Source organism: Heloderma suspectum, chromosome 1, assembly GCF_057233095.1.
Source record: "Heloderma suspectum isolate Gila_16-S chromosome 1, 16-S_ref, whole genome shotgun sequence".
Lineage (NCBI taxonomy): Eukaryota > Metazoa > Chordata > Lepidosauria > Squamata > Helodermatidae > Heloderma > Heloderma suspectum.
In genome coordinates this window covers 343490419-343505002 of record NC_139458.1, presented here as the reverse complement: position 1 = coordinate 343505002, position 14584 = coordinate 343490419, and the positions used below count along the sequence as shown (strand labels likewise).

Here is a 14584-nt window from a genome sequence, read left to right as displayed (position 1 = left end):
GGGATACCAAGTCATCTTGTCTGCCTCCTGAGGAATCTGTATAATGACCAAGTAGCAACGGTAAGAACAGACAACGGAACAACGGACTGGTTTAAGATTGGGAAAGGAGTACGGCAGGGCTGTATACTCTCACCCTACCTATTCGACCTGTACACAGAGGGTGGGCAGCTTTTGGATGGGCAGCACTGCCATGGAACATTGCACATCTGTGGTGTTGCCCCAGCTGCCCCCACCTCCTCCAGCCGGCAACTACACCCATCAGTAAGGGCATGGAGGTTGCCTTTCAGCAGCTGCTGATGAATACTGACTTCAGCCCCATCATACACTGTTATGCTATTTTTAAAAAATTCCATCTTCTGAAATTAAATGTGGCTGTGCTGGGCTTTCCAACCAACTTCCCATTCACATGTATGTTGAAATTGACTGTGTTCTCATCACTGCTTCTAAACGGCTTAGATACATTTGCACCTCTCCTACAAGAAAATGTTACAATGCTTTAGGCATTTTAGTTTAGAAATAAAAGCAAATAAGGCTACTCTCATTCAGCAGCTGTAGATGGGATAACTCTCATGGATACTGCCTTAAGGGCCTTCATGGTTGGGCAGGATATTAACTGAGAAAGAAAGAAAGAAAGAAAGAAAGAAAGAAAGAAAGAAAGAAAGAAAGAGGCACATTCCTATACATGTCTACTTAGCTATGTCTCTTTATTTTCAATGGGACTTACTGCCAGATAAGTATGTATAGGATTTCAGTATAAAAGTATTAAATCAAAAATCACTTCCCTTGTTTTTGGCTCAGTGACTAATTCTACTGCACAATTAAGACCTAGGACCCAAGCAGTGATAGGCCTTAAAAAGGTCAAAACCAGCACTTTGAAGTGGACCTGGCAATGGACTGGGAGCCAGTGAAGTAGCAAAGCTTTGGCATGATGTAATCATACCACCCAGTCCCAGCTAGAGGTTTAATAGCCATATTCTGAACTAACTGAAGTTTCTGTACCATTCGCAAGGCAGCCCCATGTACAACATATTGCAGTGGTCCAAATTGAAGGTTACGAGGACATGGATAACTAAAGTAAGGCTATCTCTGTCCAGGCAAGGTTAGAGCTGGCATAACAGTTGAAGCTGGTGAAAGGTGCTCTGGGCCACAGAGGCTGCTTCTGCCTCCAGTGACAAAGACAGATCAATAAGGTCCCCAGACTGTGAACCTTAGTTTTTAGGGGAAGTGCAACCTTCTCTAGAGCACAGAGATGCCACCAGGTTTGCCTGGGTCCCCAGCAAGGTGCTTTCTGGGGGCCCTTCTCCCCCTAGCCAGCCTCTTTCTGATGCCCTGCCAGCCAGCCCACCTCTGTTTGTTCTTTAACTGGTGGCATCTCCTCCTTCCTCCCACTGTGCCACTGTGAACAGAAAGTGCCAGAGTGGGCAACAGCTGGTCATGGCTGCAGCCCCACAGCATGCCATTTTAAATTACAGCTTTTTTTGTGATAGCTTTGATTTAGCTTTGAGCTAAACCAATCAGACCCTGCCTTTGTGGTCGCGTGGCCAAGAAGGGAACCAAAGTGGTGAAGTGACAGTCTTCTCACTGTCCCGATGTGTTCACTAGCGATGTGCCCCCAAGATAGTGTCTGATTGGTACAGCTCACTGTCAATCAAAGTTAGCACTCCCAAAGAGCTTTAATTTAAAATGGCGAGCTGCAGGCTACAGCCTCGATCAATTGCCAGCTGAAACTGCTGTGGCTGTTTCCATTTGCAGCAGCACGGTAGGAAGAGGAGAAGCCACAGCCACCGGAGGAAAGGCTGCCTGCAACACTACCTTCAGGGGGTCAGGGGGGGCAGACTGCAGGGACTTGCATTCCATGGGCTGGCCCTAGTGCTACCACTGCTTGAGCAGACTGAACACCACTAACCTAGGCAGAATAATGACTTATTAACAGTCTTGTCTAGATTGAGTGTCAATTTATTGGTCCTCATCCAGCCCATTACCACTTCCAGCTCCAGGCACTGATTTAACCACCTCACCTGCATTAGATGAAAATGAGAAGTTGGGTGCCATTCACATATTGATGATAGTACACTCCAAAACTCCAGATGACCTCTCAGCAATTTCATGTAGATGTTAATAAGCATGAGAAATAAGACTGTGTGACCCTGAAGAATAAATACCAAAGAGTCAAACATTAATTCTTTAGCATCACCTTCTGGAATCAGCCGTCCAAGTATGAGTGGAACCACTGGAAAGCAGTACCCCAACACCAAATTCAGATAGCCTCTCCAGAAGGTTACCATGGTCTATGGTATCGAAAGCCGTTGAGAGGTGCAGAAGAATCAACACTGTTGCACTCTCCCTGTCTCTCTCCCAACAAAAGTAATCCAGCATGGTGACCAAGGCAGTTTCCATGCCAAAATCAGGCCTTAGACCTGACTGAATTATATTGAGAAATGTGCACCTTCTCTCAGAGACGGACACATATGTTCTTTTTCTTACATGCCGGTTTTCAGAGATCTTCTGTGCAGCTCTCAAGAATATAACCACAACCAAGGTATAACCTATGGATGAGGAGGGACTTCAAAAGCATTATCAAGGGGCCAGAGCTCAATGATTAATATTCTCTATGTAGAATCATAGTGGAGGCATATGAAGTATCCAGTTGATCTGTTCACTTGCTTTTGTTATTCTTAAGCAACTGGCAACAGATATTTACTGGCTGCTGTAATAATATTCCTGCTTTACAGAAACAAAAGACTACCTTTGCAGCCTATTTGTAAGCAACTGTTGGTGACATGGTTAACTGGTCAGCATAAGACAAACTTCCTCTGTGTGCACATAGGAAAACTGCTCTTCCTATGTTCATAAACAGGAAGTCCCCAACCCCAGGAGATATAAAAGTGAACTAGCTGAAAAGCAAACTAACTTTTGACCTAAGATAATGCCTTCACTGACTGCCAAACACAACAAACAGCAGGATTCTATGGACTAATAACTGTTTGGCTACAGGAGAGAGGAAACAGATTTTAGTTCCATCTTTCCAGTGTAAGAAAACACACTGGTAAATGAAAAGTCTTGGGGCAGTATCCAAGTCTGCCCATGTGCCAGCAGGACCCACTGCTAGCACAATGAGGAGCTAGCAATTTTAAAAACAAACCAAAATGAAAAGAAACACCCATTTGGGCAGTGGGGCAAGTCAGCGGAGCTTGCAGAAGGAAGTTCTGCTGACCTGTCCTGACCAGCGTACTGAACCGCTAGCTTCTGTTGCATGAGCAGTGGGTCCTGCTTGTGCGATGGACAGAGCAGGAGTGCAGCGACAGGATGGGATTCTGCCCTTGGTTACCAAATGACCAGTACCAAGAAATCCAAGAATGTGAAGAACAACTGTCTACCTTTACTCTCTTTTGATGACCAGAAATATGCTTCGGTTGTTGATAAGTAAGAGAAAAACATGACAGGGGATTTTGGGGTACTCTATGGACATCCAAATACAGAATATCCAACCCATCGAACTTCCTTAACCTTACAGATAAATATGGTAAGCAAACTACCAAAAATGCAATTAAAACACAATTGTTTCATTAGTTAAAACTAATTATGTAAAAATATGTATAAAAAGCCCCTGCCTAAGGTGCCATGTCGTAGGCATCTTTCTAAAACCAAGTAGAAAATAACTTTGGTAAGCTTCTCTGAGAAGCCAGTTCCATAATGTGGCAGGGAACAGCACTAAACATACTCTATTCCTAAATATGGCCACCCACCTTAAACCAGAATACAGATGTACTCTAAGCAGCCATACACTGAGGATCCCAAAGCATGTCAAGGTATATACAGGAGAAAGCATACTGAGAGCATGCAACTTGTCTGGTGATCTTGCAAAATTAAGCATGGGGGAAAAAGCAACTAAAAGACACTAGATTTAGGGAACTGTATATTTGGTCCTGTCCTCAGAGATTTGTACATTATACATTTTTTTAAAGTTTTAAAGACTGTACACTTTTTGTTTTAAAAGTAGTCTTCAAAACTCTCCATGATCTCTGTCACTCACCCCATCTCACTCTGAAAATTGCCTTTGCACTTTATTCCTTAACACACTGAACATATTCTCCTTTCACAGTCAAGTCTTAGTTCCCTAAAATGCAATGTGTTAGTAGCCCAGCTCTGTACCCACATAGTGGAGGCCTGTGGCTCTGCATGCATAGAGGTATCCTCCCAGAGGATTGCACAACCCAACCACCAGCACCCGTGGAAAAGGACCAGGATACCAGGCAAGTTGTGTGCCTACTCATATGGCACCTTTTGCTTGGCCATTTCCAAATATCTGAACACACGATGCTTAAGAACGTAAGAGCCATGTGGGATCAGACCAAGTATCCATCTAGTCCAGCATTCTGTTCACATGGTTGGCAACCAGCTACCCACAGAAACCCAGAAGCAGGACATGATTGCAACAGCACCCTCCCACCCATGTTCCCCAGCACCTGGTATACACAGGTATACTGCCTCTCATGCTGGAGGTTGCATATAGCCATCAGGACTAGTAGCCATTGATAGCCTTCTCCTCCAGAAGTTTGTCTAACCCCCTTTTAAAGCCATCCAAATTGGTGGCTGTCACTATGTCTTGTGGTAGCAAATGCCATAGTTTAACTATACACTATGTGAAGTACTTCCTTTTATCTGTCCTCAATCTCCCACCAATCAGCTTCATGGGATGACCCTGGGTTCTCGTATTTTGAGAGAGGGGGAAAATGTCTCTCTATCCACACTCTCCACACCATGCATAATTTTGTACACCTCTATCATGTCTCCCCTTACCCTCCTTTTTTCCAAGCTAAACAATCCTAGCTGTTGTAACCTTTCCTCATAGGGGAGTTGATCAGGGGGCGGGAGCATTTTACTTGCTCTTTTCCAGACTCGACAATATCTTTTTTTTAGGTGCAGTGGCCAGAACTGTACGCAGTATTCTAAGTGTGGTCGCATCATAGATTTGTAAAAGGGCAGTATAATACTGGCAATTTTATTCTCCTAATTCTGCCCAACATAGAGTTTGCTTTTTTCACTGCAGTGGCACACTGGGTTGACATTTTCACCCTAAAAACAGATTGTAGCCCCTGTGAGTAACAGATAACATTTTCCTTCTGCCATTTAATTTCATTTATTTTCAACTCTAGCACCTCTCAAAAGCATGAACAACTCTGAGTTAGCTGGAATAACCCATTCAAACGGGGGGGGGGGTAGCAGTCCTCTCACCAGGACCACTCATTACACTGACATCTATAAGGTCGCTGATCTTATCATTTAGATAAAGCATTGGAAACACACCTGGTAGACAAACAGCAGTATGTCACACCACAGATAGGTGAGCTGGACAACTGTAGGACTTAAGTCTATTTTATGTTGAAAATTCTAGGCATGCCTTGCTTAGGTTGCTGAGAAGGGGGCCAAAGGGTATTCTGCGCTATCTATCAGTTTACATACAGCAAATGTCAACTTTACAAAGAAGATGAATTATTGCAAGGAGCTCTACTCTGTTTTGTATGGCTTGGTTCACTTACAGAAAAACTTCCTTTAAAAACTACTTGTTTTTGACTTAGCAAGCTCAACTCTTGCAGAAGTCAGCTTTATTGTAACTAACATTGATTAAAAAGACCATCATATCTGAGAATGAAGCTGCCCAGAACAAAGGCAAAGTTGGTAGATTAGATTGGTAAGTGGCAGCTCCCTGAAGGGGAAGTCTGGTCACCAGCTGCCAAAACCATATCTCCCCCACCCTTTCTTCCCCTCTGAGCTTCTTGAGCCAGAGATGAAAACTGAGTATGCAAGCAAGAGAAGGAATTGTTATATCACTAGCACATTCCAGTTTTCCCCATCCTCCCAGCTTGCCTGAAGAAATGCAGCTAGGAACGAAGATTCTGACCAGGCTGAACCAGGGGAAGGATGAAGAATTCTTCACCACCACACACACACACACACACACACACACACTATCTTGTCCTGTCCTGTCCCTTCCCTTCCATCTTCCTTCCAGGGTGTCCTGTTTCCATAGACAAATTGGACCTGGCTGCGGAAATGAGAATTCTTCTTCTCAATAGTAGTGCTCTGGTCTCACTGCTTCACTCCTCCCCATTCAGGCTGCATAGAGGAAGTGTGTCTGAGTTCAAACTGGCCACCACAAACACAGTAGATATCATTGTTTATAAAAGTATCTAAATTGCCAGGTGTTGTATAATGACTAGGGCTACACAGCACCACAAAACGTCCATCAGAGAAAGAAAACAAGTTTGATTTATACATTCTAGGCATCTATGGCCACAACAGAGCTCTCCTTTAAGCACATCAAATGGCACTTTGAGATTTCTTTCAGAGAGCAGCCACCTCACCACCAATTCATCCCACATGACAAACTGTTCCCAAGGTCAGTTTTCCATGTCGCTCAAGGATCTAATGTTCTAAGAAGAAAACTCCGCCATGCTAAGGAGAAAACTCCACCATTCTATGTAGGTGGATTTTGTCTGATTTACATATTCACACATGTTACTCAAGGTCTCCTCACTCAGAGCTGACACAATGATGTTGAAGAGGAAACAGGAAGCACAAGTGACTTACACTTCCCGTTCTTCCGCATCTCTGCTATGCGTCTGAAGTAGAATTGATGCAGGAACAGCTTGCATGTCACCTGACAAGGGAAATGTGAAATCCCAGGGGCACGTATACAATAAAGATGTGGGTATATTGTCCACACTTCATGTATTCACTGTAGGAAAAGCAGCATCCACTCAGTAATAGTGTCTCCCATGTAAAGGGTTTGGCTGGTCAGAATCATGCAGTTATCTGCATTGTGTTTGCATTTGTATTCTACAAAAAGTGATAAGATGAACTTACAAAGGGACACACTGAAGGAACTACTGGGATTGTTATTTCAAAGAATGGGGACTAGGATTTCAATTGACATTTTATACATTTCTGGTATAAATTTGGACTGTATGGGGCACTTCTTTTTTCATTATAGCAGATGCTAGCTGCTGTGTTTTTAAATTAAATGAACATATGTTTGTAAGCTGACATTTCAAAAGATCAGATATTGAATATTCATTTGACTCATATATTCTGCAAAGTGAAATCTTCAAAAAATAAACTTGCTTTATATAATATTTAAGGAATTCCAAACATCCATTAAATAAAAAACTTTCCATTGCTTTTTACCCCTGTTTTTCTTTTTAGGGTATCAGTCCAAAGACAGAGGCGGGCATGAAAACAAAACCCTGAATAAATCACAATTATGGTTTTATTCTTTTTATCAACACCCTGTTGATTTTTTTAAAATGATGACACGTAATTCACAGAAACTATGTTAGAAAGAAAACAGAGTTCCGCGGCTAGAATACAATGGCATAGTTTTGTAGTACAAGAGGGAAAGGAAGAGGAATGTGCAAAAGCAGATGTGAATTCATTAAGCCTACAACAACAATCAGACACACGATAGGAAACCATGCTTGTAGTAACAAAATAAGAGAAGGGCTTGTAAAACGAGAAGTTGGGCGTAGACTGTTAGGCTTTACATACTTCAGATCCCGGCAACAAAAACCTGTTTTCTTACTTCTCAAAGAATTCCAGATTTTAAAAACACAACAAGAAGGTGTGCCTTTCTCTAAGAACTGCTCGTGTTACTTTAAGCTTTAAGTCTCTCCAGAAGTAAAAATAAATACAAAATCACAGAAAGCCACGCCAAACCAAGCCATTCCTTTCAAGAGGAGGAGCAGGAGACGAAAGAGCTACTCCTTTAAGAGAAACTCTCGCTATAGCTCCGGAGGCATTCTACTTTTCCTTTGACAAAGAAACCTGTATACAGTGGCGTTGGTCTGTCTATCACAGAACAACATCTGAAAACACTTCGTTTAGATGAATGCTAGCTGGACACTTTTATAGCTATAAAGTCTCTCTCACTCACGCACACACACTCTTGGGGGAAGGGAGAATTGTCTAGGAGGCTGCCTCCCTGCAGATTCCCAGCTCACTCACCACTGGCATGTTCGGAGAGAGTAGAGACTGACGTCTGGCCCATCTCTTGTCCTAGAAGAGGGCCGGGGTCCAACAATCAGGCAGCTCTCTTGGTTCTTTGATAAGGCTTCCTCTCCCACAGAAGCTTCCGAGGGCTCATTTCACCTTCTCCCGGCGCTCGCTGTTGTATTAGCAGCAGACGCCTCCTCCTTACAACTTCTGCCTCCTCTTGCGAGCTAGTTGTAAGCCCTCCTCCTGTTGCTGCTGCTGCAGTAACCCAGCTCAGACTGTTCCTGTTCAGCCAAATGCCTGTCATTCCTCTATGCAGATTACTAGGGGCAAAGGTCATGGGGAGGGAGTCCCTAGCTGGTACAGCCACACCAAGCTCACTCGCAGAGATCACCACCACACAACAGGAGCAGTATGTAGTTTTAAGCTACTCTCGGCTCCCACACAAAGAGCTCGGTGTTAAATGATCCTATACTGTTTGAATGAGAAAGAATGAAGTACTTAGGCATGGTGTTTAAGTTTAGCAAGCTCTTGTTTTCTTTAAAGGTGCTTATCCCTATTTAGTTTCTGTACCTCAAAGGGCTGATCTCTTTCTTTTCTGCTAGTGCTAGTTACAGAATATCATGTGCCCTCTCTTTCTCAAGTGCGTGCGCACACATCATTTCTTGTTGCTAAACTCTCCATATTTTATGGATCTTTTTTGCTACATTTTTATGAATGCATGTTAATCAAAAACATCTGAAGACACTTGACAAAAAGGGCAATTAATATTTTTTAATCTACAGTTTGCCAAGCCGTTCCCTGAAGATACATACCTGTTCTCTAGTTGCTGAACAGATTTGTAGAGAGAAATGCTGGGTTGAAGAATGAGAGTTACAGAATGGGGTAAAATATTTGATGTTATTGGACCAATTTATGTTACCCAAAGGACACAAAGTGTTAGTGGATTACATACTCAATGTATGCTGCACTTTCAAATATGGATTAAAAATTTAAACAAGCATGTGGGGCATGAACCTGAAAACTCCACTATGCATATGTTCTGATGACAAACTCAGATGTGGCTCAAATGCAAAAGATTCCAACACTGGGATTAAAAAGAGAAAAAAAAAAGGATTAATGAATTCATACAGATATTAACAACACTTTTTTTTTTTTTACATACAAAGCTCTAACTGCATTACTCAGAAAATGGATCTTGTACATTTCAGAACCTGGCTCCGTAATCTGATATCCGAGGGGGGCAAAATCTGAAATTAATTCCATAAACTGTTCTAGAAAGTTGTTTCATACTCTTCTTTGTAACATCAAAATGGATTTTATAACTTTAAATCTAGGGTGCTTCCAGACGAGCCTATTATTGTACAATCACACTGCTTCATTCGTGGAATTTTACAGGGGTCCAGACAACGTTGTCTAAGGGTGCAATCCTAACTAGATAGGCGATCACCTCTGACCTCGGAGGCGACCGCCTATCCAAAGCAAGGCAGGAGAGGCATGGGCGGGGGGGGGGATCGTTCCCTCCGCGCCGCTCCTTCCTTGCTATTTTTCTCTAGACAGCCGTTTTCGGCGGTCTAGCAGCAGAGGGGGGCAACTGGGAGAGGAAGCTGCCATACAACACATTGGATGTGTCGTATGCTCAGCTCCACTCTACCTGCCCCGGAACGTCCCTTTTCAGTCGCTCCGCGCTCCTCTTCTGAGCGCAGAGGACAGGGCTTCTCCACGCTGCCTCCAAGGCAGTGCAGGTGATGGGGGCAGACAGTTCCCGGAAATGAGCATATCCTATGGCCCTCTAGACAGTGTCTAGTGGCCATAGGATTGCTCCCTAAAACTTGTAGCCATTCATAAGCATAATTTCCAGTACAAATTGTTTCCACTATAAACTCTGAGAGAAAATACATATTTTCTTTTCCAAATAAAAAGAGAGTTTATGAGAACAAGTCAGTTCAAATTATGTTCAATTTTTCCTTTGTTAAAATGTGCAATAATAGTGAAAAAACAAGTTTCGCCAGACTTTTAATGGGGTTCTTGAAAGTAAATGTTGTTGTCTCTATGTACATAGAGTTGTTGTAAGTCCATTCTATAAAAAGTTGTCCATTCTGCAAAATCATAGTGCCATAGAATACCGGCAAGGTTCCTTTTAATAATTCCACAACTATATTAGTTACAATTAATTTCTGTTACAGAATCTGTTCTCAAACTTTTTGCTGAGCTTTCCAGTTCAAAGTATGTCCTATTCTTCATTGATATGCAAGGGCAAAGCTAGACACTATGCCAAATGCACAGCCACAGCTGCAAATGTGTCTAATTCCACCTTCTGCTCCATTACTCCTAGTATAACGGAGGGAGCAATCCTGTGGCTGCTAGTCAGCGGCTAGACAGCCATAGGATATGTCAGTTTCCAGGAACCAACCTCGAAGCCCGTGCTCCGAGGTCAGTTCCCGGAGAACCAACCTTCCCCACCTCCTGGGCCGCCTCGCAGGCAGCTCAGAACGGCCCCGCGCTCCACGCTTGGAAGAGGAGCATGGAGCGGTGAAAATGGGGTGTTCTGGAGCGGGGAAGGCAGAAATTCCAGTATGACACATCCTATGTGTTGTCCGGCAGCCACTTCCCTCGCTCCGCCTTCCCACAGCTAGACAGTTGAAATCGGGATGATCCCCTCCACGCTTCTCCTGCCCTGCATTGGATAAGCGTTCACCTCTGAGTTCAGAGGCGGTCGCCTATCTCCATAGGATTGCGCCCTTACCTATGTCCTAATGTCACAATGTTCCGTATTTTTCCACTGTTATTCAACATCATTGGCTGCCACTGATGTGTGTGTGAAGAGTGTTAGCAGGGAAATGCTGAATATCATGCCATCAGGACATGTACTAGATGATATGGAGGAAGAGGGGAGAATTGGACACGCATCTGTTTTTGGTGGCACCTGAGTGTGTAGTGTAAAATCTAGTTTGGACCCAAGTGGTTTACATGAACAGAACACAGACAGTACGGCTGGATAAATGGCAACACAAAGAAATTTGTAAAACGGATTAAAAAGGAATTGCTATGTAAACAAGATTTTTGAAAGAACAAATCAGTAGCATGGATTGACAGTACTTCTTTTTGCATAACAAATTTTTTGTAACCACTATTTATAACAGTAATGTTGACCCTTTGTCTTGTATGCTCTATTGATCTCCACATCTTTCCACACTAGTGCAAATAGGGAACTAGCAGCAATAGTTCAGAACGGCAACTGCTGTACAAAACCAAGTGCTGGTGATTTCTTTCTTGTCTCTATGCCTCTATCACACATTTGCTATATCACGCAAGTGCACTATTGTGCGACCACCCATCCAGAAAGGAAAGTTAAAAAAAAAAAATCATCACACCTACAAAGGGGTTTTTAATGTCACTCGGTCATTATCATGCATTTGACTAGCAACAGCTAAGCCCCCATCTCTCACTATGTCATTAACGCATGATAGTGACATGAGACAGTGGTTTTAGAGGGACAGAAGAATAAAAAAACAATTGGCGGAATCAGGCATAGTTTGGGGAAGGGGTCTTCTCAGAAGTAACTCCCATTGTGGTCAATGAGGTTAAGGCCAAGTATATCAGAGTTGTTGGTGTTCAGTCGTTAAGTCGTGTCCGACTCTTCGTGACCCCATGGACCATAGCACGCCAGGCCTTCCTGTCCTGCGCTCTCTCCCAGAGTGTGCTCAAGTCCATATTCATTGCATCGGTGATGCTATCTAGCCATCTCATCCTCTGCCGTCCCCTTCTCCTTTTGCCTTCAATCTTTCCCAGCATCAGGGTCCTTTCCAGGGGGTTTTCTCTTCACATTAGGTGGCCAAAATATTTGAGCTTCAGCTTCAGTATCTGTCCTTCCAATGAGCATTCAGGGTTGATTTCCTTTAGGATTGACTGATTTGACCTCAACTGCTGTCTGGTGTACCTGGGACATTACTTTCCCCTATATTTATCACTCCTATATGTCAGGAATTGGGAAGAAAATAGCCACACACACCAATCTCTGCAATTTTGGAAGAGCCAGGTGTATCTCTGACTTACCAGTTGGTACACTGAGTAAGGAACCTTGTCAGCTAAGGGCACAATCCTATAGAGATAGTCATCGGCCTCCTAACTTGGAGGTTGATGACTATCCAATGCAGGGCGGCAACAGCATGGACGAGATTGTCACCTCTATGCTCCAGCTGCCCTGCATTTTTGGCTAGACAGGTGATTTCACCTGTCTGTCTGCAGCTTCAGGGAGGGGGAGGGAAAGAGGCCGCGTGGCACATAGGAAGTTGCACAATGTGGCTTCCACAGTTCCCTCCCCAACCCCAGGACTGCCGCCTTTTCTCCATCTCCACACTCCGTTTCAGAAACATAACCGGTGCAGAGAGAACCATGCCAGCTATGAGGGGGAGGGGGAGGAGAGCATGATTTCTGGGAACCAAGGCTGGAGCCCTGGCTCTGACCTTGGTTGCCAGAAACTGGAAAATCCTATGACCCTCTAGACAGTCTCTAGAAGCTATAGGATTGCTCCCTAAATGTGTCAGCTTTCGACCATTCTGAAATTAGACAGTGGGATATGCATGCATTCAATAAAATGGAAAGCTAAATATAGTGGGGGGAGGAAGCAGGAAAGAGGGATCATGTCTGTTCCCACTGCCATGAATTTGCTATAATGCTTGCATGGCAAAATCATAAAACTGAAAGGTTTAATGCTTGTACGTATCAAGCATACATTTGTACGGGGGGATCTTCATGACAATGAAATGAGAAGCGCGTTGGAGTATTATCCCAATTTTCATGGAAATGGCTTCAGTCCATCAGGTACACACACAAAGCAAGAAAAGCCGAATGTACCATGCCTTTAAAATCTGGTTTTCATGGGTCACACGGCACTTGAAAGGAACATACTTCTGGGTGGGCTGGGGGAAGTAGAACTGAATGTTATCAACCTGGCAGGGGCTGCTCAACCGAGGAAAGAGGCTTGTTTCTCAACCCCTGTCCAGGCTCTTCCCTGCTACTACATATTACGAATGGAGAGTAACTAATTCACAGTTCCCTTCCAGCAAACTATCACAGAGTTAGAGCTCCCCTGTTCTTTTCCCCAATGTGCACACTTTTGCCCGAAGAAGCCAAAATCCCCAGTTCTCCAGTGCAGCATCTGAAGGTTCCCTATAAGAGTACCCCCCCAATTTTGCCCTATTCCAGCAAGCTGTTGCAGAGTTATTCCTCCCCCGCTTTGTCCCAATGTGCGAACTTTTGCACGAAGAAGCCAAAATCCCTGATTCTTGAGTACATCATCTGAAGGCCTCCCCCTGAGAGCAGCCTATCCCCCATCATTTTGCCCCATTCCAGCAAACTGTTGCAGAATTATGGCTTCCAACCCCGCTTTCTCCTTGTCTGGGCTTCTCTGGGCACTTCTCCCTGCTCACAATGACAGGCTTCTCTGCTCCTGGGTTCCCTACACCGTGCTGGATCACTACAGCAATAAAACCCTTATTCACATCAGAGAAGCAACTTTGCACAACTTCGGAGAAGCGATTTAACACAACAATAGACAAGCAAAGTAACACAAACATCAGAGAAGTGCATCATCACAGAAGCTAGTTACTTCCATTGGCAAAAAGGAAGCGCAGCGCGATTCTGAAGACTTGAAAGAGCGCTCTAGTGCTTTGATGTGTTGGAAAGGCAGGCAAGTTACTTTACTTAACTAGGCTACCAAGAACACAGCCAGGAGAAAAACACACCACTCAGAATGCCCCTATCATACTGAATTAAAAGCAGAGGGATGGGCACACAGCAGCTGACCCACAAGGGAGCTGAATTAAAGAAAAACAATGGAGTAAAAGTACTCTGCAAAAATGCAGCTTCCTTACAGGTAAACTCTGAGGTGGCTGCAGAGTGGCCACAACATCATCTATCCTTAATTACTTTAAGCCACAGCAGCATTGGAGACCCGCCCCCTGTAGATGGGCCCCAGGATAACTTAATATATACTCCTATACGACTTATAGTAAATGCATCATGGTCAGGGTTGAGGTTGGCAGGAGTGGGCTGGTGCAATCCTGCTACATATTTTATTTTTAGTTTGCTAGGTATGTGACCAGCTCTAAAGTCTTGAGACTTTGGCTGTTCAACCTGCTCCACCCTCTCATTCTGCTCTAGATCCTTAAAATATGAGATGGGAAGTAATATTGGAACTGACCCTTGATTGCCTACTTATGAGGTAGACCTTTTCAGCAGTAGGCTATGTTGTTAAAAGACATCCAAAATTAGTATTCAAGTGCTTGTAGTAGTACTTGTAACTGAGGATTAGTGCACTGGCACAAAAGTAATTGAACAAAAATGAAATGCAGGTGTAGAAAAGAAAAGTGTCAGAAAGCTCAAGTGGGATCTAAGCTTATAAAAACTTGTCTTTATTAATGCAGATGTTGAGCCAAATTATTTTTAATTTTCTCTCTTTTTTGTACACTGCTGTTTATTAAGTAGGATTTTCCCCTTGTTTGGTATGTGGAGTGCAGTGCTTTGTCTTCTGTTTGCTTTTTATAAGTTAAAGAAAATCTTTTAAAAATGCTCCGGGGGTGGACCAAGA

The 14584-nt window shown here is 43.6% G+C and overlaps 1 protein-coding gene across 4 annotated transcripts in view; it reads right to left on the bottom strand.

The window, feature by feature from the left end:
- The window catches only part of PHACTR2 (phosphatase and actin regulator 2), a 168574-nt gene that overhangs the window by 90896 nt on the left and 63094 nt on the right, over positions 1–14584 (bottom strand). For 2 of the 4 annotated variants that reach the window (XM_084827767.1, XM_084827765.1), the window contains exon 1: positions 8005–8272. The exons of the other annotated variants lie outside the window; for them this stretch is intronic. In XM_084827767.1, coding sequence (XP_084683893.1) covers positions 8005–8047 — 43 coding nt within the window. In that variant the 5' untranslated portion in view covers positions 8048–8272. Of the gene's footprint in view, positions 1–8004; positions 8273–14584 lie in introns of those variants that run through there. 4 annotated transcript variants of the gene reach the window in all.